Here is a 24,461-nt window from a genome sequence, read left to right on the forward strand (position 1 = left end):
AAGGGATGAAATGTAGGCTTATTTATATCTTACGAAGTTACATATGCTGGTAAAGCTAGAGAATCTGGCTCATCTATTCAACATATATTTACTGAGAGTTGGGCCTGAGTTACCATCTTATGCAAAACAGATGTAATTCTTGTCCCCAGAGAACTGTCTGTGCCTTAGTCAGCTGTTCAAGCATAAATTGAGAAATACGTAATCATGCTGTAATATTTCATAAGACAAAGTTTGGACTGAATTTATAGTGATGTTTCACTTTATATTGGAGTTTTTCATTTGTTTGCTAAGCTGAGCTCTTCGCTTCTCCTGTGTTTCTTTCCTGGGCACAAAGAAGAATTAACGTGATTTTTCTCATCCTTGAGTCTTGGTTGCTCAGAACTTATTACAGCATGCAGAGCAGTGACCTCGCTGTTCAGGGCCATTCTGGTTGGTAGACAGGACTCTTCTGAGTTCACAGACTGGAGTCCCATGGGCATGGGGTATCTTAAGTGTGTTTAAAACTATAAGGAGTTTTTGCCCCTGCACGTGGAGAACAGAGGGTTTCACTGATGAGCAGTGCCTGGGCAGTTCACTGAGACTAGGGAGGGCCCCACCCCCACCCCCACCCCCACCCCCAGCCACCACCAACTCCCCTAATCTTAAATATTCCTGTCTGAGTCTCAGCGAGAGGTCACAGCTGTGGCAAAAAAAAAAAAAAAAAAAAAAAAAAAAAGGGTATGTATGTGTTAAGGGTGAAAGGGAACCGGGGCTTTTAATCTACTTGGGGGAGACGTGCATGAACCCCCCCCCCCACACACACACACCACTGGTGAAGGGTATTTTCTGCAGAATGAAAAAATGCAAATGGTGACAGAGAACAAAAGTCAGTAAAGCTTTGTGAATGGGGAAGTTACACGCCCGGATTAAAAGTATGGAAGGAGATAGAGTCGTGGGGGGAAGGGGTATGCAGGCAGCAGGCTCAGGGGGACACCACTAGGCAAGGCTGACCTTTAGATTATTTTTGGACCCAGTGGATTCTGTATTTTTCTAGTAGTTTTCTGATGATCACCTTATGGAACAACCTCCTCCAGTATTTTCTGACTAAATGCAAGAAATTTAACCAGCTGGTAACCTGGACTCAACTAAAGTTAAGTTTTATTATGAGCTGACATGTCGAAAGAATTAAGTTGTGATCAGTGATCCAGTTTTTGTTGGTTTCTATACTTAGTTCAGAAAATAGACACTCTCCATTGGTTACTCTGAAGGCGTTTAGTATTTTTTAACATCATTTTCAAACCTAACAACTGCATCACACATGAAGTGTCTGCTTTATCTTGCACAGATACTGCTTGACGTGAGAAGAAAGGTTTGCTAGATCGTACCTTAACTTACGGTCTCTGTAGTAAGTAGGAGATTCAGTTATAGGACAGATGTACAGGGAAACCAGAGTTAGCTTTTCAAAGGTATATTTGTATCATTTAAACACGTATGAAAAAGAAAATCTCATTTTACTTAGTAGGTTGACTTCTTATGTGTGCTAGAGGTGGTATGTCTCGTGTAATTCTTCAGCGTGAGAGGATCTTTGCAGGCATCTGAATGATTGCCCTCTGTTTCTCAGGGAAGAGAACGGGAGTTCTGTTTATGGAGGATTCAGTAAGTGTAAACAGCCACTGGCTGGTCCTAAAGGTTCCGAGTCTCCCAATTCCTTCCTGGACCAGGAAAGCCGGAGACGGAGATTCACCATCGCTGATTCTGATCAGCTGCCTGGGTATTCAGCGGAAACCAATATTCTGCCCACAAAAATGAGAGAGAAAACACCATCTTACGGTACGTTGCGGAGGGTTTGTTTGGCTTCCTCCCCCTGCCCCCAGCCCCTTTCCTTATTTGGAACTGTTGGATGAATTTGGCAGACTTGAAGGGTAATCCGAGGAAAACATAACCCTCAGTGAAATTCTAAGTATGAGACCGCTATTCCTCTCTCTCGAGAGAAGGCTGTTGGGTCATTATGCTGCGTGGCATCAAAGCCCAGCCGGGTGAGGTCATGCTACAGTTCTAGCTTTCAGAGCCTGCGTTCTAACTTGCACTTCCTCTGCCCTGTGCACCGGCAGGCTCAGGTTCAGCCTGCCTCTGCCCTGAGGGCGTGCTGTGGAAATCGATGCTTTCAAATCCTGTGCCTCATTCTAGAGCACGTTATCTCTTCTGCTGAAGTGAGTGTGCTGTCGGGTGGGGGGAGGGGCTCGTTGTAAAGAAAGGGACGGATTCCCCAAAGCCCCCCAAACTCAGCTTTTCCGTTTCCTTCCCTCCCTCTGAAGGCAAGCCCCGGCCTCTGTCCATGCCTGCAGATGCGAGCTGGATGGGGATCGTGGACCCCTTTGCCAGACCCCGAGGTCATGGGAGGAAAGGTGAGTTTAAGTAACCTGAAAAGCACCACACCTGGAGTCAGAAGGCCAGGCCCTGGGTTCAGCCCTAGTCCTGAGTGGGCTCTAAGGACTGGAGAAGGACCCGGCCTCTCTGAGCCCCGTCTTCTCATCTACAACATCGGGGGTGCTGAAGACCTCCAAGTGCCTACCCATTTCTAGAATGGCAGAATTATATCATCTTAATCAGATCGTGTGCTCGAAAAAGGCTGTAGACCTTGGTGGTGCAATTTCTAAACAACTAGAAGTACATGATTTGTTAAACAGTCTCCTCCTGTATTCTCTGACTATAATTATTGGAGTCTGTTTGATTTTTGATGAACAGACATGACTTTTTCCCTCCCCAATCCTTCTTGTGTTAGAGCATAATTACTCTTGGAAAAGAAACTTGCGTTTAATTTACCCTGTAATCAGAGTTACTAGTGATGACACTGGCCTTGAGGGGGGACTGTCTGTAAATATTTTTGGCCAGATTACATTTGATGGTCAGCATGGGCAGGACCTAGTAACTTCGCTTTTACTGTGTAGAAACAGAGAGCAGGTGGAAGTCGGAGTACGTTAGGCTTTTGATAGTAAGAGGAAGAGGAAAGATGTTTTGGAGGCCCAGCTTCCAAAGTGGTCAACCCCTTCCATCTTCCTGGGACTTTAAAGTTGGTCACCAAAGAACCCGAGTCACCTGGATTGCACTGCAGTAGAAAGGGGAGAGAAGTGCCTTCCCTTCTAGGGGCCACGACACCCTTAGCTGACACGTGAAGATCTGCGGAGCTGCCAGCAGGGGGCAGGGCTGTCCTTTGTTTGGATTTAGCAACGTCCACGTTGTCACTGCCATTCTTTTTGGCCTTTGAAGCCCCCACTTAGCCTTTTATTTCCTTGACTGTGGAGAGTTGGGGGGTGGGGGTGGGGAGTGTGAGGTCAGGAAGTAGAAAGATGCTCCACCCTCATCCCGCCTTCCACGTTTTTCTGGTATATTCGTTTTAGAAAGAAAGGTCTCTACATAATGGGCACTTTAAAAAAACCCAGCTTTTTAGAGAGACAACTCACATACTATAAAGCTCACCCTGTTAAAAGTGTACAAGTCAATGGTTTTTGGTACGTTTGTCGAGTTGTGTGTCCAGCACCACCGTCTCATTCCAGAATATTTTATCACCTGAAAAAGAGACCCCTGTAGGCGGTCATTCCTCATTCCTCCTCCTGCAGCCCTTGGCGCCCAATAATCTACTTTCTGTCTCTGGATTTACCTATTCTAGACATTTTAGATTAATTGACTCCTACGAAACGTGGCTTTTTGACAAAGGGTACTTTTGAAAAGTAACTTTTCCCCTTTGATTATAAAAGCAAAGCAAGCACATGGAAAAACATCTAGAAGGTTCGAGGAAACTCATCTGTAATCTGCTCCCCTAGCCTAGAAATACTCACTCTGCATGCTGTGTGCGTTTTCTGATTGCTCCCATATTTACACATTGTACACCTGGAAACCATGTGTGAACGGAGCAGATCGATGTCCAGTAATACCGTGTTGCGGAATGCTGTTTAGACCAAGTGCGTTTTTGGTAATAGCTGCGTGAGCAATCCGTCTTAGGTCTGTAGTGCGTCCTGACTCAGTCTGCTGCTGTTGGGCATTCGGGTTGTTTCTGCTTTATCCCCCCCCCCCCCAGTTGTAAATAACACTTCGATCAGCATCTTGTACATAGATCTTCGTACACTTTTAAAAGTGGAATTTCTGGGTCTGAAGAATGCTGCGTGTTATCAGAGTGCCCAGTGTGTTAGGTTTCTACTTGGTTTCTTAATCCCTCCCTCTCCCCATCCCAGGAGGTCTCCTGGCCTTTAGGGTGGGATCAGCCTTCCTTTTCCGGAAATATCCCAAGCCTTGCAGAGCATGGAAGTCTTTGAACCCCATCCGTTAAAGGTGAAGAGTGCCTGCCCTGCATTCAGGGTCACAACCAAAGGCACCCCACCTTCCTAAATACTCCCTGGGGATGCTCCACGACGCGTGCTCCGTGCTGCAGGCACTGAGCAAGGACAGATGTGAAGGAGTCATAGAATTATAAGGCTTCTTTGATTTTTGATTGCAAGTGACAGTGTGAAAATTCTACACGGGTAAGAAAGTATGGACTCTCTGGTTGCATTTGGCCCTGTGTTTCCTCTCAGACGCACGAGCAGCCTGCCGTGTGGACCTCTTCCGTTTCGTTTCTGCTTTCTCAGCACCCGGTGGGGAGGGCGTGGCCGCCTGGGAGGCCTGGTAGCCCGACCCCGGGAGGAGGGCGGGGAGTGGTGCCCCTTTCCGAGAGAGGCGTGGGAAGTCAGAGCAGCTGCGGCCCGGCCGCTGGATGGCGCCCTGCAGAGGACGGGTATTTTAATGGACCTGTGGGCTTTGTCTGAAAACAGGCGAGGACGCCCTTTGCCGGTATTTCAGTAACGAGCGCATCCCCCCCATCGTCGAGGAAAGCTCGTCGTCCCCGTACCGGTTCTCCAGGCCCACGACCGAGAGGCAGCTGGTCCGAGGCGCAGACTACATCCGAGGCAGCAGGTGCTACATCAATTCAGATCTCCACAGCAGCGCCACAATTCCATTCCAGGAGGAGGGGACCAAAAAGAAAGCCGGCTCCTCGGCGGCCAAGTCCTCCTCCGCAGAGCCGTCCCTGCTGGTCAGCTGGTTCACTCGCCTGAAACTGTTGACTCACTGAGCCCCGCGCTCCCCGGACCCTCCCTGTCTCCTGCTACCAAGTGCCTTGCTTCTGCAGTTGACCACCTGTTCTGATTTTCGTCCACAGTGTTATGCAGCGACCTTATGCAATTTTGTGGGTTGTTTTTTTTTTTTTTTGTAAGTTGTATATTGCATTTCTCGGAGTTTTGAAGTCATTGGATAGGAACAAATCCAGAGGATCGTAGGTGCTGCCTTGTGGAGGCAGAAGGAGAGAGATGGGTAGAGTCTGCTGGTGTTTGCGTCCTTAAGTGTCAGAACACAGAGACACACTCTCTAAACCGGCGCCCCGGCCAGAATATTGTGGTCATTATGGGGAACGGGGCCATTGTTTGTTTTGGGGGTAGGACTAAGATTGGTGGCCACTGTTACGCAGATGTGCTGGTTTGTGGTCCAACTTCTTCACCCGAAAAAGCCGGTGAAGAAAACATTTTTATTTTGACTTTTTGAGCAATGTACCATACGTGGAAGTGTAGCAGCTTTGACTTTGAAATAATAATGTGGCAAACTTCTCCTGCCCTTTCCAAGCAGAGGTGTACGTGTAGGCCTGTTACACTGGGTTAAGGCCCTTTTCATAACCATCTCAGCATAAGTCAATTAATCCAGAAATACGTGAACACGTTCAGATAGGGCTTATGACACACAAAGAGGTTTATGGTTACTTGTGAGGGATCTCGTTTTTGTGGTGGTTATATATTCTTGTCTTTAAGGGAGAAGAAGCTATACAATTTGCTGACAGCCAAAGTGTCATTCCGAAAAACATTTTGGAATAGCAAAATGTTTATGGGTTTATGAGAGAGACATTGATTCGCATTTTCACCTATTCAGTGACGATCTTCCAGAAAAGAACGGACAGTTCTTCAAAATTAAACACTTTTTGCTAATGCGAAATCTCTTGGAAAATCTCATGGTCACTAATTTTCAACTAGCATCAGGTATTGTGGAAAAGTGTGTCTGGATATTAACTCTTGTTTAAACTGAATGTATGATATTTTGTTAGAATGGAAAAGTACTATCTTGTTAATTTAAGTGTTTTAAATATAGTTGTATATTTTTCTTACTCTTAGTCACATGTAGTTGATATATTTCTGTTTTGCGTCCTACATGAAGCTAACAAAAAAATCTTCAAGATGTTTGCAGGTTGACGAGTGATCACGTGGCTGTTGCCACCGCGGGCGCTCTTGTTAAAAAAGAAAAGAAAGCTTCCCCAGGCATTTTCGGATTTTAGGGATTAGAAATTGGGGCTTTGAGGGAGCATGTGAATAGTCAAATTACATTCGGGGACTTTTCTGAGCTGTATTCTTGGGCAAAGCTGATATTCCCTTCTGAAAAATACCCTCTCCCCACCCATCAAATTGTCCACTTTGCTGAACTGCCTGAAATTCAACGAAGTGGACATTCCCTGAAGTTAGTAAACATCTTCCTTTTAAAATGCCTCTGGTGGGGTTAAGGGAACTGGCAACCGGTTGTGTATTAGTGTGATTGACTTCAGTCAAGCTGGCTTCCTGTCAACCCACCCCTAAGGGGACTGCAGTGAAGATATAGTTGTTTCATGGGGGATGGAAAGGATCTTGGCAAACAGGGAAGAAGAGGCTTGGGACGTGCGATTCATTGGATGCTCAGGATACCGTATAAGGGCCAAGCTGGGGCGGGAAGGTCTGGTAATAGGGCACTGATGGCAGGAGGGGGCTGTGGAAAAGGAGGAGCGCCAGCCCTGGCCCTTTTACTGTTAGCCTGAGCTGGCTTTGCGCCCAGAGAATGGGGTGACAGCTCTTTCTCTCTCTCCCCAGATTTTAGCAGAGGGCTCTTAAGGCTGTAGCTTGCCTGAGTGACGAGTCCTGGAATTTTGGAGCTCTTTGCTGGAGCTTAGCCCCTTTTCTGTGGAGAAGATGCCCCTTGTGATCTAATGACCATCCTCAAATGAATTTTCAGTGCCCAGCTTAAGTTACTGTACCAGATCGGTGTTTTCTAGACTGTTCCCTAGGGGAGGCCAGAGAAGTTTCTGGGTTCTCTGCCTCCAGTCAGCCTACACAACTTCATTTTTATTTTTATTTGGGGTTTTCTCTTGAAATGTGTTTGAGAAATAGATTGCTGCTTCAAGAAGTTTGCATAAATCTTTGTATCTTTACTCTTGAGGTACAAAATAGGTTAATTCTAATTTCTTAGAAATTAGTGGAAACTGCTTGCATAGAAGTAATCCAGGTTGAATGGTGGCCATGTGTGAACATCTGAAGGTGCAGAATGTAGAATGACACTTTGGGATATGGTCCCTTAAAACGGTGATTTTTTTGAATACCACCAGACCCAACTCTGCACTCACCCCTTTTTGTAATAAATGTTTTATAACGTCACTACAATCATAAATGAACATCATGGCTGATACAGCCTACCTTCACACATAGAAGCATCACCTCCATTTGCTATTCCAAAATGAAATTAATAGGTAATGTAACTGACCTCTACACACTCTTCAGAATGTCCTGACTACAAACAGACGTATAGAAGTATTTTGTAATGAAATAATTATTTTAATATATAAACGCTCTAGTGTGATTATGTTATAAGATGTGTGAAACAATGAAGTGAAGCACATCCTAGGACCTGTGTGTGGAATCCCCAAGCCCGTGGCAGCTGTGCAGGCCGGCTGTGTTAGCAGCTCAGCACCAGAAATGGGATTGATGTCAGCAAAGCAACTTTCTAAAGTATGGCCAGTTTTTTTGTTTTTTTAATTGAATGAAAGATTCTTTATAGTCTGTGGTGCTTTATAATGTTCAAAAGCTTCACACACATGATTTCATATAATCCCATAATAGCCCCCTTTCCCCTGCATCCCTATTCCCACTGGTAACCGCTAGTTCTCTGTATCTGTGAGTCTACTTCTTTTGTTTTATTCACTAGACTGTTGTATTTTTTAGATTCCACATATAAGTGATGTCATACAGTATTTGTCATTCACTATTTCACTTAGCATAATGCCCCCAAGTCCATCCCTGTGGCTGCAAGTGGCAAAATTTCATTCCTTTTTTATGGCCAAGTAGTATTCCATTGTAGATTCACATCTTCTTTATTCAGTCATCTGTTGATGGACACAGGTTGCTTCCATACCTTGGCAATTGTAAATAATACTGCTGTGAACATTCGGATACTTGCATCTTTTTTAATTAGAGCTCTTTCTTTCTTTCTTTCTTTCTTTCTTTCTTTCTTTCTTTCTTTCTCTCTTTCTCTCTTTCTCTCTTTTTCTCTTTCTCTCTCTTTCTTTCTCTCTTTCTCTCTCTCCCTTTCTTTCTCTCTCTCTCTCTCCCTTTCTTTCTCTCTTTCTTTTTTAATATATACCTGGGAGTGGAATTGCTGGGTTATATGGTAGTTCTATTCTTAATTTTTTGAGAAACCTCCATGCTGTTTTCCACAGTGGCTGCATCAATTTACATTCCCACCAACAGTGTACAAGAGTTCCCTTTTCTTAAAATGTGGCCAGTTCTTGATAAGGTTCTAGATAAAACAAAAATCTTTAATCGTTACATCCAAATGATGCTTACTGGATGCCTGGCATTGGTCTAAATCCTTCCCTAGCAGCTTTCTGAGGTGGGTGGTACTGTTACTCCCATTTTACATATGAGGGTGCATAGCTGGAAACAGCAGAGCTGGGATTAAAATCGAAGTGGTCTGGTTCTGGCATCCTGTTCATTTTGCTTTGCACTTTCTATCAGTTTATAAAATAATTGCCTCCCTGAAAAATCCAATGCATATTAAAACTGGGTTAAAAATTCCCTGTATGCTTATATATAAAATGAAATTAGATTATAATTTAAACTAAACTCAGGTAATTCTAGACTGGCTTTCCATCTACATGAATGTTCGGTGGGGCGGTTGGAAGTTGTGCTGATGGGGGACAGTTCTCTGCTGGGAGGGGGGTCCAACCTGTACTGTGTAGCGTCCCTGCTCCACCTGCTGAATGCAGGTAGCGGCCTTCCCATGTTAGGGCCTCAAAAGTCTTCACATTCCCACAACTGCCTCTAGGGGGCGGTACCACCCCTCTGGGAACAAGTGATTTAAAAGAAATCCTGTTCCATCATTGAGTAGAGTTTCAGTCTTCAGGTTTTGTATTTGTCTGCTTTCTATCTCTGCTCCTCTCGCCTCATTTCTCTCCCCACCAAAGAATCTGTTCTGTGGTGGCTTTTGTTTCTGTGTTTCTCCCCAAAGTCAAGGATTTGTTGCCTCCTCTGGCCCAAAGGCCATCAATATTCCCGAATTTCAGCCTATTAGCCCTCGGAAAACTCTGAGAGGTATTTACACTTAACTTGTCATCCCCTAAAGAGCTTGTGTAAGTTAATCTCTTTAACACTTGAATAAGTTGCTTTTTTCCCACTATAAGCATGAAGGGGGTGGCCATGCAGGCCTCGCTGGGATGTTTCCACCCATTGTATCTGTGGTTAGTCGTTACGGAGAAGTGCTTCCCATTTTGCTCCCACCCTTGCGAACAGAATCACTGCATCATTTCTTCTGGGATGAGGCCACTGCCACCTGCTTCCTTGGCGATTATATGCAAGGTGGGCACCTTGAAAAGGAAAAAAACTACGTTTGGTATGACCACTTTTTGGGTTGGCCAATGACGTTTGATTTTATTCACCCTTGGAGTTACCCTGCTTGTGTATCTTTTTTGTATGTTCATGCTGATCACCTGGAAGGTGAGTATTTAAAAATGTATTGGTTAAAAACTGGCTTAAAGAAAACACAAACCTTTTCAAGGTGCCCACCTTGCATATAATCTCCAACACAAAGCTGCCCTTTCTGATGTTTCTTCAAATATGTAGAACACCTTGTGTGAGCAATCAGCCTAGTAGGACCACAGTCCGTGTTTACTGATACCTAAGGGACTTGATAGATTTTTATAAACCGTAGGACATGGGATTAGAAAAAATATTAATCTTCTTATTGTAAAAATTGCCTTAAATTTTTCTGGAAATTTCTCAAATGCTAAGTTTTGCCTTAGGGATTTTATTTATTTTTGGCCAGAATTATTTCTAGAAGTGTACTGCTTGGTAAACATAAGTAAAGGGACAGGTGATTATATCAAATTCAGATTTACTGAAGGGTCATGTTTTTCTCTAGTTTTAGGAATGAGAGGCCTGTCCCAAACCCTGTGTGTGTGTGTAGAAGAGAATCTTTTTTTTCTTTTTTCTTGCTGCTTTCTTCACTTTTTTGGTGGGGGCAGGGTAATTAGATTTATTTACTTATTTACTTATTTTTAACAGAGGCATTTTGAACTCGGGACCTCATGCATCTTAAGCTCACATTCTACCACTGAGCTCTACCCTCCCCTCCTTCTTGTTTCTTTTAAGACAGTTTTTTCCTACTACAAAAGTCCTTCTGAAATAATGACCTATGACCTACTGATTTTGGAAAGAGGAGAGGTAAATTTTGTCTGTAAGCAACAAAATAATGTCATGCAGCCAGAAGGCTGTCACACATAGTATGTCAGAGCCTTTGGGGCTCCCCTTACATAGAAATGGTGTCGGGTTTTTAAGGACTAGATTGTGGCTGTGATCTGACCATCCCTAGGCACGTTCTAAAACCATGGCAGTGTTTATGAAACTCCTCCTCTTGGTCGATCCTACGCTTAAATGCTGCCCGTTTTCAACAGACCTGAGGGATTAAAGCACGTGAGGATGCAATGGAAGGTGGTGCTTCAGGGGTGTCAGTCCTCGTTCTCTCCTGGATCCCACCGCCCAGGAGTCACTGCTCAGATGAAGACAGTTCACAGCCTGAGTGCTCACGTCATGCTTGCAGCTGAATGTCACACACAGTCATGCTTCACCAAGCTTCCTGTTTCTCTGAAGAGTAAAACTGACGCTGTAGGAGAAAAATCAAGAAATAAACCTCAAAGTGTTTTTAAAAGATGAAGGGCTATATCCTTCCCATCCAAGGATATCAATGTTTCCATCATTTACCCTTCCGTTTCCTGGTACGTTGTAAATGCTCAACTGTTTGTGAAGCAATGATTGAAAGGAGAGGCAACATCAGCAGGAAAAAAATCGTTTTTTCCCCCTTGTTCTTCCTTTGACTAGACCCATGAAAAGGGATTCACCATTTAGCTTTATTTTTTGGGCGACAAAGACCAGATCTGAAGATAATTCTTCAATGTTTGGACATACCTTAGTCTGAACATTTTGATTTATCGCAAAGAAATGGGAAAGACTTTAAAAATGAAGTTTAATATAAAGTAATAGTGTGTCTGAAGTAAGAAATTGTCCTTTTAGTTGTGTGGGGGTGGGGTCCTGTTTTCTTACTCAAAAATACCTCTCTGCCATTCCAGCTGAGGCTGAGCCAGGATAAGGATGGGGCAGGTTTAGGAATTAGTACTAATTCAGATGTCTTTGACTTTTGGAAATTGGTATCCAGCAGTTAGAAGTAGGGGGTTCAGCTTTTGAAGTTAGGTAATCCAAACTGTCCCAAGTTAGGACTTAATAAACTCTGGGACTCGAAACAGGTTACTTACCTCTCTGGTCCGCATCTGTTTATTAGAAAGGGAATAATAGAATCTAATTCACAGGCTTATGGGGATTAAATGAGGTGATGTTTGTGAGGGTCTTAGGATAGCCCAGCACCCAGCACTTAGGAGATGTTGACTCTTGCTGGAACATTCTAGTAGCAGTGTTTACACCATCTTAACCTCTATTAAATGAGGCATTCAGAGCTGGTCAACAGGGAATTGCTCATTCTTTTGTCCATAATCAGCAAAATAATGCCATTGTCACACTGTTAGAAGGCTGCTGTGTATTCCGTGGCCTGGAAATGTGGTTTTTACTGGTACAAATCTCAGTTACTCAGAAGTTTTGGCAAAGTCAGAATGCAGAAATGATAAAAGTCTGATCGGACACACTCAGAATAATACAGTATTATTTTAACATTGGCTTGATTCATCCTCAGCATACTTTCTCTCTTTAATCCCCCCAACTGTCTTCAACAGAGTGATGTATGAAAACAGGAAGTCTGCATTCCCCCATCTCCTAGTTGGCTGAATGACTTTCGCCTCCCATCCGTAGTTTGAAGTGGTACCCTCAAACTTACCTCTGTGTTTCCTGTGATTCGGGGAAAAATTAATCATGTAGAATGGTTTCTATTTTGGAAATTCTTATGAAAAGGAACTCTTACATAAATATAAAACTAGGAGTGTGTGTTGCCTTTGCAGAAGCTGAAAAGAACTGTCCTCAGATGCCCACTCTCAAGTAATGCTTTGGGAGGTCCAGGGAGAAATAGGGAGAGAGACGCTCTGGGAGGGACAGAGGGAACTGGAAAATTGTTCTTAGTCTCAGCTTTCATTTGGTTTATTTCAGCCATCTGGACACTCAGTGCATCAGCCAGACTGTGAGCACACAGACCAGAGATACTCGGCTGCTATGGACATGGCAGCGCCACCCCTGCTTGAGCGCTTGTGTTTGTCTCTCTCATCTGTGAAGCAGAATCTTATGAATTGGTGAATATTTGGCCATATTAAAATAAGAACCTACATAATCACCATTCGACCTAGTAGGTTACAGATGCTCCGAGGACAGAGATCATGTCTGTTTCTTCCTTTTACTTTCTAGCAAAGCTCCGTTCTGTTCTGTGCCTGGTGTTAAAATTACACCTTGTAATAACTGTCTGTCTCCATGGATCCCCCCCCAGTACCCTGAACACCGAGAGGTGACCCTCAACTTGATCTTACTCATCTGTTTATTTTCTAGGAAATAATCTGTTTAATTCCTAGGATAAAAGGAAGAAAGTTAAGGGTGAATGACGAAATTGGCATTTTACATTATTATGCTCATGGCAATGTCAAGGAGAAACGAGGGTTGGCCATGGGCATTTAGATCAGATGAGCAATTGAAAAGCAAACAGACAAACAAGCCCGCAAAACAAAATAAAAGCCTTAGAACCTGATTTTTGGGGGAAAAAAGTTAAACAAGACCTTTCATTATCTGCTTCTCCTTTTGCTCTTAGGGCAATTAAGGAAATGGAAGAAGAGCTAAGCTAATCTTATTGAGAGCACTATATTTTACTTGGAATTGTTACTGCCTTTTTCAGATTTCTCCTCAAGGAAGGCAAATCACTGAAGCCCCCCTAGAGTGTATGCAAGGATGTTAATTGAATTACACTCTTTAGACAACATCAAATACAATTGATCAGAGTTTGTGTGTTAGTTTAAACTAACAACTAGTTAATTTTAGCTGATATTCTTCCTTAAACCCCTGCCTTGGCACTTAGTTCTAGATTCTTAACCAGAAGATGGACTCATCCTTCCAGGTCCAGTCACCAAGGTGACTCCCAAGGTCATCCCTATGAGGCCCTCCTTGACCCTCCTCTGGACAGAATTCATCGGTCTCTGCTGTCTTTCTATAGCGTCGACTCATCCTGTTGGTTAGATGTTTGGCTCTCCAGCTTGGATTATGACCCTTTCTAAAGCAGATTCTGTATAACTCACATGATAGGTAGAGTCAATATTATTGAAATAACTAGACGGTAAAGTTAATGACTGTGCAGTCGGAAAAAAATTAGAAAAAATGATTAAAGTTTCGTATGTGAAAAAAAGAAATTATATTAAGATTTTTTTTGCAGACTACTACATGTAGAATTTCATTACGTTGGCTCTCATTCTAAAGGAAGACATTATACCAGGTGTCAGAACTCAGTCATATTTGTAGGAAGGCTCAACCCTGGCTGTCAACAACCGCTTCTTTGGTTACAGGATTATAGTAACTGCTGAGAATGTAAGCACTTTCAGAAGTCTACAAAGGACTCATTTCAGATTCATACAGGTGGTTTCAAATTAGCCATAGGAAAATTAATGGTGCGTGGCAGTCAGGGCAAATGGAAGTTCTTATAATTTAGGCAAAATGGAAGACAATTCTAGGTATATGATGTTTGATTGAAGGAGTGTGATTTGGACCTGAGAAAACCAAGTGCATAAGTACTAAGGCTATTAAGTAGACAGTGAAATATTACTAAGAACCTTCATCCCAAGGGGTTGAGTGATGAACTACTGAGAATACTGTTGCTGTGTTTCAGAGACCGCAAACAACGCTGCTGATGTCTGAGACATCGAAGTCTATGTGAAAAATAACGTCCTTTGCTCTAGGCTACATTGGGCTCCCCCGGGTCTGCGGGTTCCACTTTGTTGACGTCTGAAAACAAGCAGAAAATCTGCTCCTTCGGGAACCTGACTTTCCCCAAAGATGGCAGATCGAGCAGGAGACATTCAACTGTTAGTAGTTCAACAACCAAAAAATACATATATATTAAAAGGAAGAAATACGAGATGATTAAATAAAGAAACTCCTTTGCAAACGGAAATTAATGGTGATGATGATCTGGGGCCTTTGGAGTGCTGCTTTTCCAGATGCATCCAGCGATGTGCTTCTATCTAAAGGGCTCGTGTAGAATTCGCTGAAAATGTGGTCTAGGTTTATTATACGGGGAATAGGACTGGATCCTCTTCTTGGCAATGGAAAGTACTCAGGGCGCACAGTGACAGTACGTACTCTGCTTGTGTCATTTCTCCTTGCGTGGGGAGCACTTGGCCTGAGCACCCCTGGAAACCCTGCTTCCCTGCTCTGCCCACCTTTCTTCCACTCGCCCTTTTTCACCTTTGTGTTTTCCTGATGCAGCTCAAACCACAGTCACCCTGATTTCTGAATTTGCTCTCTACGCTCAGTCCATCTCCCATCCTTTGCCTCCTGTGTTGAGAAATACAGCCCATTTTTTGGCAGTTGGAAGAAAGAGAAACAACGAATCCAACCCTTTGGCTTCATATATGTTGGCTCTCAACGTGTTCTTCTTCTGAACAGCGTGGGGAGATGAAAACACCTTCGGCAAGGAGACTAAGGCCAGAGTTGGGAGTTACCCATGGCTTGTCTAAGGCTCAGGAAAGAACAGCTGTCCCTCTGTTGAATCCTTCTGCTGCTGCTTTTTCCCATCTCATTGATTTTTGCTCTTTTATTTCCTCCTTCCTTCTATTTCCTTTGGGCTTAATCTGTTTTTTTTTTTTTTTAAACTTCCTGTGTTAAGCTCATGCCGTGACAACCCCAACATCTCAGTGACTTAACACACTCCCAGCTGACACTTTCTGTATACAGAGTCAGTCCACTGTGAATGTTCCAGGCTGGGCAATGCTGCATGGTGGCCTTCCTCCAGCGAGGGACTCGGGGACCCAGGCCACTCCTATCTCTGGTTTTTCAAACTTGGGGTTTCAAGCTTACCCTATGCTATGCGTCTGGTAGACTGGGCTGTGGGACATGGGACAGTGAAACTGAGCAGTTAACCAGCTTGTCCTAGAAATGACCATCATGGCCACCTTAAGTGCAAGGGAGGTTGGGAAAGGGCTCTTGGTGAGGGCTAGTGGTCTCTGCCACGTTTCCTAGGTTGAGTACTTAGTTCATTAAAATACAACTTTTCTTTAATGTTTCTAATATTTACACTTAAGATTATAAATTTCCCTCGAAACATTACTTTTGCTGTATTTCACAAGGTTTGGTGTGTAGTGTTTCCATTATCGTTTAATTCCAACTAATTTTTAATTTTGCTATGATTTATTCTTTGGTCCATGCGTCATTTTGAGTTTTATATATTTCTATGTCATTAGGATAGGGAAGGATTTGTCGTACAAGACAATAAAGGGCCAACTATAAAAGATAAGTTTGATAAATTCAACTGCATTAAAGCTAAGGACTTCTGTTCGTCAAGAGACACTGTAAAAAATAAAAAAAGGTCTAAAAATTGAGGAAGGATAACAAACCCTAAGGATTGGCATCAAGAATATATATATATAATCCTGGTTAGAGAAAGACAAAGCAGTACAAAAATGAGCACAAAGCATTTCACAAAGGGGAACACAAATAGTCCATAAGCACATGAGAAGCTACTCATTAGTCAGCAGCCAGATCTAAATCAAAACCACAGGAAGATGCTCTTCTATGCCTAACCGACTGCCAAAAATGAAGTAATTACTCAGAGGACCAGTGGGACCTCGCACGCATCGCTGATGTGGGGTTAAACTGGCACTGACTGTTCATACTGCCGTCTCGCTCCTGGGTATCTATTCTGGAGAATGAAACGGTAACTGCCCAAGAGGCGAATGGGAACATCCCAGCAAGCTGTTATCCCAGCAAAGGTGGTGGGTCCCTGCAGAGCTCCGTGGAAACTGGCAATGACTCATCACTTAGGGCAGCAAAATCTGATCGAACGCAATGCTTGGAACCCACCTCCCCGCTACTACCAGGGGAGAGCGAAGGGCTGGTTGTGCCCCCACCATGAATGCTAAGGAAGCCAGTCTTGCTGCTGGTGGGCAGCGTCACTCAGCTGCAGTCACAACCCCCGAGGAAGCCAGGGGAGGGGCCTGGCGCTTCCTTAATGATGCGCTGAAAAGCCCCACAGGTCCAGGGACTCCATCGGAGGTCTGAGGTTGGGCTCTGTCAGACCTCCGTCTACTGCCCTGGGGGAAGCTGACCACGGGACCTGCACCCCTGCTGCTGCCTCTGAGTGTCCCCAGCACGTGGTCTCTGTGTGTGCCTTGGCCATCTGCCTTTGTTTGCACAGCACAACCTCTCGTCCATCAACAAAATACTGTTTGTGTGGTGGTTTATTCTTAAAATGGAATCAGCTCCAGCCAGTGAAAACAAATGAATTACAGCTGTTCACATCAAAGAGATGAATCTTATTAACGCAGTGTTGACTGGAGAAAGTGCCAGAATGCAGCATGTAGCTTGTCACTCTTTAAAACATTCTAAAACAGGTAAAACGGAAGAGAGTACTACTTAGTGAGTAAGTGAAAAGAGGAAAGAAAGGGATGATAGAACACGCTGTTCAAGACGTGGTTCGCCTCTGGTGGGGCGGCAAGAGCACAGGAAAGGACGGACCCCCAAGTGGACGTACAGGTGGATCAGCCCAGTTCTCTCCAGAGTCAAGGATAAAAGTACTGATGTTTGATTTGCAACAGAGAAACCCAGGGCAACTAGATGGAGGAAGGAGGGAAGTGAGGCAAAACATGTGACGCGATAGAAAGTGGTGTGGGCTGAATCGGGCGGGTCCCACCCCACAAATCCACGTGTTCAATCCTAACCCCGGTACTTGAGAGGTAACTGTGTTTTGTTAAAGAAGTAATGAGATTCAGTATGACTCGTGTCCTCTTAAGAGGAAATTTGGACACAGATGTGTGTGTGCACAGAGAAAGGACTGTGGGCAGCCATAGGGAGAAGACGGCCGTCTACAAGCCAAGGAGAGAACCCTCAGGAAAAAACAACCCTGCCAACACCCTCATCCCAGACTTCAGTCTCCAGGACTGTGAGGAAATGCGTATTTGCTGTTTGAGCCCCCAGTCTGTGGTGCTTTGTCACGGCAGCCCGAGCAGGCTGAGACACAGTGATGTGTCCCTTCTGGGTAAATATGGGTCTCTGGGCGACTGTGCCTGCTCAGTGGGGCTCTTCTGGAAGCTGTAAGGAGGGAGGGGAAGGGGGAATTTATCTTCCAGGTCAGGGCAGCCCACGGGAGGGTAAAGTCCCTGTACTTTCTCATTGTGTCACCCAGCCTCTTCGGTGGCCACTCACAGTGCCCCTCCAGTGTGGCCTTTCCCCTGAATCCACAAGGGGCAGGAGGAGCCAGAAACCTGGATGTGCAGGGGGTTGGCCCGGCTGTGTGGCTGACGGTTAAGGGGACGCCCTGGGCTGGTCAGCAATGGATGCGGGACCCCGGAAGCCCAGCTGAGCTGGATTTGTGACTGGTCAGCAATGTTCTAGCCCTGGGTTGGGATGGTGGGTACAGAGGTAGTCAATTACTTTTTAAGTGAAATTTTAAAAATAAAAGGACAAGCATGGACCAATGATGATAATGATGATGTATAAAGAATCAAAGATTAAGTTACAGTGAATTCAGTTCTGTGTTTCTGAGTGTGTGTTTTTCTGTACAAAAGAGAAGAGCAGTTGATTTCTATTCTTGCTCTTCCCTGCATCCGGGAAATTAGCTGGTTATTTTGAAAAGCTAATTAAACCTACTTGGGAGATAGAAGGAATCAAATCTCCTATAAAAATTCAACTGTTAAGTCTCCAGTCTGTTTTATTTGTAAGCTATTGCTTCAGACGTTAGAAAAATGGTGTACAGTATATTTGATTATGGAAAAACTTTCCCATTAAATAAGGCCTAATAAAATAATTGAATATGTATGTTTCTAATTTCCAAAGCTTGTCAGTTTCTTATGTTTCACTAAAGGTGGAAGACGTGTTGCATGTGCACGGCCATGTCCGTTGTGAACTCTCATGGGGCTGCAACAGGCAGCAGTGTATGGTTATCATGGACCCTGACCTTGACAAACATCCCTGCTTTTCTGAACATTCCTTTCTTATTGCCTCACTTAAATAATGTACACAAGGAAACAGCTTTCTTTAATTTTCTTTGCAGCAATGCCTGAAATTACATTGCTAGTTATGTAAAGTTGTGCGCCCTGTGGTTGGCTTATGCTTTCCCTTTGAAATTACTTTTCATTTGGAAAAGAGTGGAATGCTTGATGCATTGATATGAAGGCTAAAAAAAGTCAGTCATGAACAGTACTGGTCATGGTCACTACAGGAAGCATATGGTACCCTCGAGGCAGGTCGTTGATGAGAGTCTCAGGAACGAGTTACTTATAAAAGCGTCAGGAGATGCAGAGATTCCACAAGGGGTGACGAAGCATGCCAGGGTCAGCAGGGAGGACAGAAGGTTAGGGGATGGGGAGATCCTGGAACCCCGGGAGAATGCGGCAGTCAGGGGAGAGGATGCCCATCAGGAGCCATGAATTTTGGTGGAAGATCACTGCCAATGCAGAGGAGGTGGAGTGAGGGAGGGAGCGGAGAGGAGAGGTGCTCTGACTTTTCTCTCCTGTCAGCACCCCCTGATTGGCAGGACCCAACCAGAAGCCAGGGGGCAGGAAAGCCCCACTGACAGAGTGGTCCATTGGAGGGCAGCTGCCTTGGCCCAAAGCAAGGGGTAGATTTGAGGGAGTAAAGAGTAGATGGGAAGGGACAAACAGAAAACATCTAGCACACTCACAGGGCTGTTCCTACAGTGATAAACACACTAAACAATTCTTTTTGACATTTAAAAAAATATATTTTATCGAAGTACAGTTTGTAATGTTGTGTCAATTTCTGGTGTACAGCACAATACTCAAGTCACACAGGAACATACATACATTTGTTCTCATATTCCTCTTCACTGTAGGTTACAAGATAGTGACTATAGTTCCCTGTGCTATACAGTATCAATTTATTATTTTGTCTATTTTATATATATTAATATCTGCAAATCTCAAACTGATTTTAAATAACTCTTTCTTGAATGGAATTAAGTACCTTGCCCTCCATGTTTTGGTAATTGCTTATTTGTTTGGAGAAGTTTCTTTTTTACCTCTAGAAATTTTTGGTTTTGATAACTTAGTCCGGTTTCAAAAGTGATGAGCACTAGGGGGGAACCTGCCTTTGGACTTTGGAGGACGTCTGTTGTTTTTGATCCTAGAGAGGGACAGGTGGAAGGATGGTGTCAGAAACATGTTCTTTGTTAGGGAAGTGGGACACGGGTGGGTGGGATGCTAATAATTTCATATGAGTCTATGTATTTTTGTAATCCATAAGTGTTTCAAAAGACTTTTAAATGGAAGATTTTAAGTTTGTTAACCTGTAGTGTAAAAAGGTGTCTTTAGCAAATACCATATGATCTCACGTCTTTGTGGAATCTTAAAAAAGCAAAAACTAAAACAAAACCCAAGCTCACAGATGCAGAGAAGAGATTGGTGGTTGCCAGAGATGGAGTGTGGGGGGCAAGCAAAATGGGTGAAGGGGGTCAAAAGGTACACACTTCCAGTTATCAAATAAATAAGTCCTGGGATGTAATAGATCATAGCCACTACAGTCAATAATACCGTATTGCATATTTAAAAGTTGCTAAGAAAGGAAATCTCAAAAGTTCTTCTTACAAGAAAAGAAATTTGTAACTATGTGTGGCGAACACGACTTATTGTGGTGATGATTTCAAAATAGATACAAGTGTCGCATCGTTATGTTGTACACCTGAAACTAATATAAGGTTCTATGTTAATTATACCTCAAAAAAGGGAAGATGTCTATAAGAAATTTAGGCATTTCAAGATGGAGTAGACAGAGGGCTTTCCTCCATCAACCTGGCTGCTTTTGCATCGTGCCTTTTTCTTTTTGAGTAATTCTGAGACATATAAGAGAAGGAGAAGGGAAATTGATGCACTGAAATAGGATCAAGCATTTGAGTGAGGCTTTGGTTTGCATGGGGTAGGATTACTTCTTCTTGCTCAAGAAGAGAACGAAGTTCCTAGGATGATGTAAACTCAAAGAGCCCATTCGAAAAAGCTGTTGCTTCCACCATGCCTCCTCTTGTTTCCTTTGAAGGTGGTCATTCACTGTCACCTGGACTGTGTCCCTTGCTCTCAAGGCTGCAGTGGAGCCCTGGACACATCCCTTCTGGGTCAGTCACTAGGGGCTGAGGTTTGCTTGCAGTTGTTATTATATCATGAAACTACAACCCTGGCAGGATGAAGGGTCTAAAATCTTAAAGTCACGCCTGAGCAGGCTCACTATATATATTGTGTAGATTTGGGGAAGATTTAGACAGAATAAGACTCCAAACCTCTCAAATTTGGAGGGGAAGAGCCAGGTGCTCGCCCCCTTAGGTATGCTCTTCCCAGGAAAGTAGGTGATGGGCAGAGGTAGACGGAAAAGAATAAGGAAGAGGCTTCCTCCTTGAATTCCTGTGTCACCAGCTGTCACGCTTTATTGCAAGGTGATAACACGGAGGGACATCGTGAAAACCCCCCACGAGCCCTGAGAGGTCTCCCACACTGGGCAGAGGTCTGCAAGGTCCTGGAGGGCAGCACCTTAACTTCCTTAACATCCCCGGGAAGTCTGGAAAGACGCCTGGCACATTCTGGTGGGAGATTCTCGCATCGGCTTCTCTTGAATTTGATTCTTCGGGAGGAGGAGAGGGCTTATGAGCCATTACGTGGTGGTGCTGATGCACCTTGTGGAAAAACCCAGAGGCTCTTCAGAGGTTTGGCAATTAAACAGAGTCATATATGAGTATCTTATAACCACTGCTTTGTTGAACTCTGCCGGATTTCTGGCTTGCTAACCGAGCAGTGACAAGGCTACCATTGTTTTATAATCAGACTTAGGGCTTTCTACCTCCTTAGAAGATTATTTGGAAATTCCAGAAACTGTGTGTGCTGTCATATCCAGCATTCCAGAAGGCAAAGCAAAACAAAAGGCGATGTCGTCTACTAATATTCTGTGATGACAGTTACTGTCAGAAGTAGCAAGGCAAGACTTTTTTTCATTGAATGGAGTTTATTATTCTGTGGAAAATAACTAACCTCAAAGACTCTTACAAGGAAAACTCAAGAACCTTTGAATAACAACTTTCTGCCACAACCCCCTTGTTTCTATCAACTTGGCAGCTCCTTACCCTTTAGTCATGAAATGTAGTTTCATTTTTGGAATCTCAAAAAAGATATAAGGTGATAAGCTTATATCTTTTTTGAGGTATAAGGATAAAGCTATGAGATTTCTTGCAAAAATGTGAAATCATCTCCTGCACAGGAAATGTAAAAGCTTCCTTTCTGTTCTTTATTTGGAACTTTGGAGCAGCTTACAAACTATCAAACTTTAGGCTTTGGGGATCTTTGGCTTTATACTCCTTTCAAAGGAGAAATATTTTCCAGGCTTAGGAGGCAGCCTACAAGAGGACCTCTGGTGATCTCCATCACCAAGTGTTCAACCCCCTGTGTAATTTCCTCCCACACTGAATGGAGAGAACCTGGAACTCCAATCGTGAGATGGTGGAGATGACAGCATATGACTTTTGAGGTGGGTTATAAGGCTGTCAAGGCTCAAGTCTTACGAGGCTGTCACTCATCTCATCACGTGCCTACTCACAGAAGAAACTAAGCCTGCATTCCTGAAGAGTTTAGGAAAAAAGAATCTCAAGTCCTTCAAGACAGAATTTCAGGGAACCGCTATCAACCAGGTGAAACTGTCATAGATAATAAAACTCTTGAGGGGTAGCAGCACTTGAAATAGGATTTGTTGTAATCCTTAGAATATAGCAAGGAAAGGAGACACTATCGCAAGACCGAAGGCAAGAATGAGGAAACCATAGACTTCCACTCACAGTAGTCTGGGCCACTGGCTGCTGTGAAGAACCCTCCTGGTCCCCTACAAATAAATCATGCATTAGTCACAGTGACGCTATTTTATAAGGCATTGCTGGATTTGTTAGAATGTACAGGACCTCCACCAGGGAGCCCAGAATGATGGGAATGGACAGGAAAGTGTCCCTGAGGGCAAGCTCTTACAGCAGTCCTGGGATGTGGAGCCTAAGCCTTGCCCATATAACACAAAGTCCCACCTGATAGGACCCATAGGAGGCCAGAGCAGCCCAGGGAATCACCTGACTCTCAGCAAATGCAAACACACATCCTTCTCAGAAGAGGCTTGCAGGGAAGGAAGGAGAGAGGCTCAAGCGTGAACACACAGCGAGCCTCGAGGATGTTGTAATATTCCAGGTCTTAAATTGCAGTGTGGATTAGATTTGTATTTGCATCATTAGTTACATACAGTTTGCACATATCTCTGTAGCATTTTTATTTAAACCAAATATAGGAAAATGGATAAAACAACACAATCTGCCTTCCTCAGCTGTCCCCACAAAGAACACAGAAAATGGATTTGGGAGTTTGGTAGCATGAGATCAGGTGTAGGAGCTGAGCTACGTGGTTCAAATCACTAAGCTTTAATGGGACCCTGCTGCCCTGACCACTTTGCTTTCAACGAAAATTAGGACCCCAGGGTCCGGGAGGAGTGGGAGTAAGGATGACAGGGGTGAAGATCTTGAAGACATTTGGGGCAGAACAAGTTTGTTGTGAGATTTACTTGATGGCAAAATGCAGTTGGGGAACAGACAGACAGTGATTGCTAATCATGGGCAATGCACCAGTGATCCCACCTCTCCCAGGATAGACAGGCTCCCACTTCTCCATGGTTTCCAGGAAGGCTGGGTGTTTGTTTTGTCCTCTTCCAGGACAAAGCATAGTCAGAAGTCTTGGTTATTCTCCTGCACGTCGTTATCCATTACAATAAACGTTCTGATTTTAGGATTCAACCTGTGCAGCTGACTTCCTAGCGCTTTACATTTTTTAAGCTTTGTCCTCTCTCATGGATGCTGTTAGAGTACAGTTCTGACACCAGAATTTTGACACCACCTTTAAAAAAAAAATCTTTCTATAAATTGCCTTTCGGTCTCATACATTGCTAACGAGCATGCACCATGACACAACCCCTGTGGAGCACAACTTGGCAACATTTAGGATAATTACATCTGCATTCACACTTTGATCTGGCAATCGTACTTCTAAGAACTTATCCCAAAGTTACAACTGGTAACAGTACAAACGGCAACAAATAGGGGCCGTGCCACCCCCTGCAGCATTGTTTATGGTAACAGATCACAGAACTAGAAATATTAATGCCCATCAGAAGGGGGCTGGTTGAACCACCTACGGGGCATCCGTATGAGGGAGTGCACCCAAGCCGTAAGGACCGATGAGGCTCTCTCCCCGCTGCTAGGGTGTTAGCTCCTGGTGTATTAAGTATCCTATCGTATTAAGTTTAGGAAAACAGAGGATGCCTTGTCCTCTCCATACTTTCCTCTCCACCATTCTTTGGTGGGCGGATTCTTGCTCATCCTTAAGACAGCACAAGCAATTGCCTTCTCAGGGAAAGCCTTTCGTCCCCATTCATTCTCAAGACAAATTAGGCGCCCCCCCTCCCCCCCGCTTTCAAATGCACTGCACATCTCTGCCCTTGCACTCCCTGAATTGTGCCCTACTTAGCTGTTTGTGTGTCTATCAGTGCGTCCAAGTGGCTGACTCTGAGAACAGTGCCCTCAACTTGTTCATAACACACCCAACCATTGAGACATCCTTGTTGAGGGAAGGAAGGAATAAAAGAAGAACGTCAACTAAGGACTTTGAACTTTATCTGAGGTACTGAGGATCCAGGAGAGGATTTAAAAAAAAATTTTTTTTAAGGAAGGGCAATGATTTCAACTCACTTTTGGAAGAGATGCGGATGAGAGCAAAGATGCGGAAGTCGAGCTGCAGAGGAGAGAGGGCCAGTCCGTGGTCCATTGGGTGGAGGAGGGGAAGGCTTCTCAGAGGAGGTGTTGTCGGAGGTGAGACTTGAGGATTCAGTCATTCATTCATTTATTCCAAAACAAATTTACTGGGCACCTGCTATTTGATAGGCTGTGGCAGAGACCCAGGCTGTAAAGAT

The 24,461-nt window shown here is 44.0% G+C and overlaps 1 protein-coding gene across 2 annotated transcripts in view; it reads left to right on the top strand.

Moving 5' to 3' along the window:
• Window positions 1-6,166, top strand: part of CNKSR3 (CNKSR family member 3) — an 89,438-nt gene extending 83,272 nt beyond the window's left edge. Inside the window, exons 11-13 of one of the 2 annotated variants that reach the window (XM_010965736.3) lie at window positions 1,601-1,809; window positions 2,295-2,384; window positions 4,785-6,166. In XM_010965736.3, the coding sequence (XP_010964038.2) occupies window positions 1,601-1,809; window positions 2,295-2,384; window positions 4,785-5,083 (598 nt within the window). In that variant the 3' untranslated portion in view covers window positions 5,084-6,166. The remainder of the gene's footprint in view (window positions 1-1,600; window positions 1,810-2,294; window positions 2,385-4,784) is intronic. The other variant, XM_074368126.1, reaches the window with a different exon arrangement.
• Window positions 6,167-24,461: the final 18,295 nt, after the last annotated feature.

This window comes from Camelus bactrianus, chromosome 8, assembly GCF_048773025.1.
Source record: "Camelus bactrianus isolate YW-2024 breed Bactrian camel chromosome 8, ASM4877302v1, whole genome shotgun sequence".
NCBI classification, from domain to species: Eukaryota; Metazoa; Chordata; class Mammalia; order Artiodactyla; family Camelidae; genus Camelus; species Camelus bactrianus.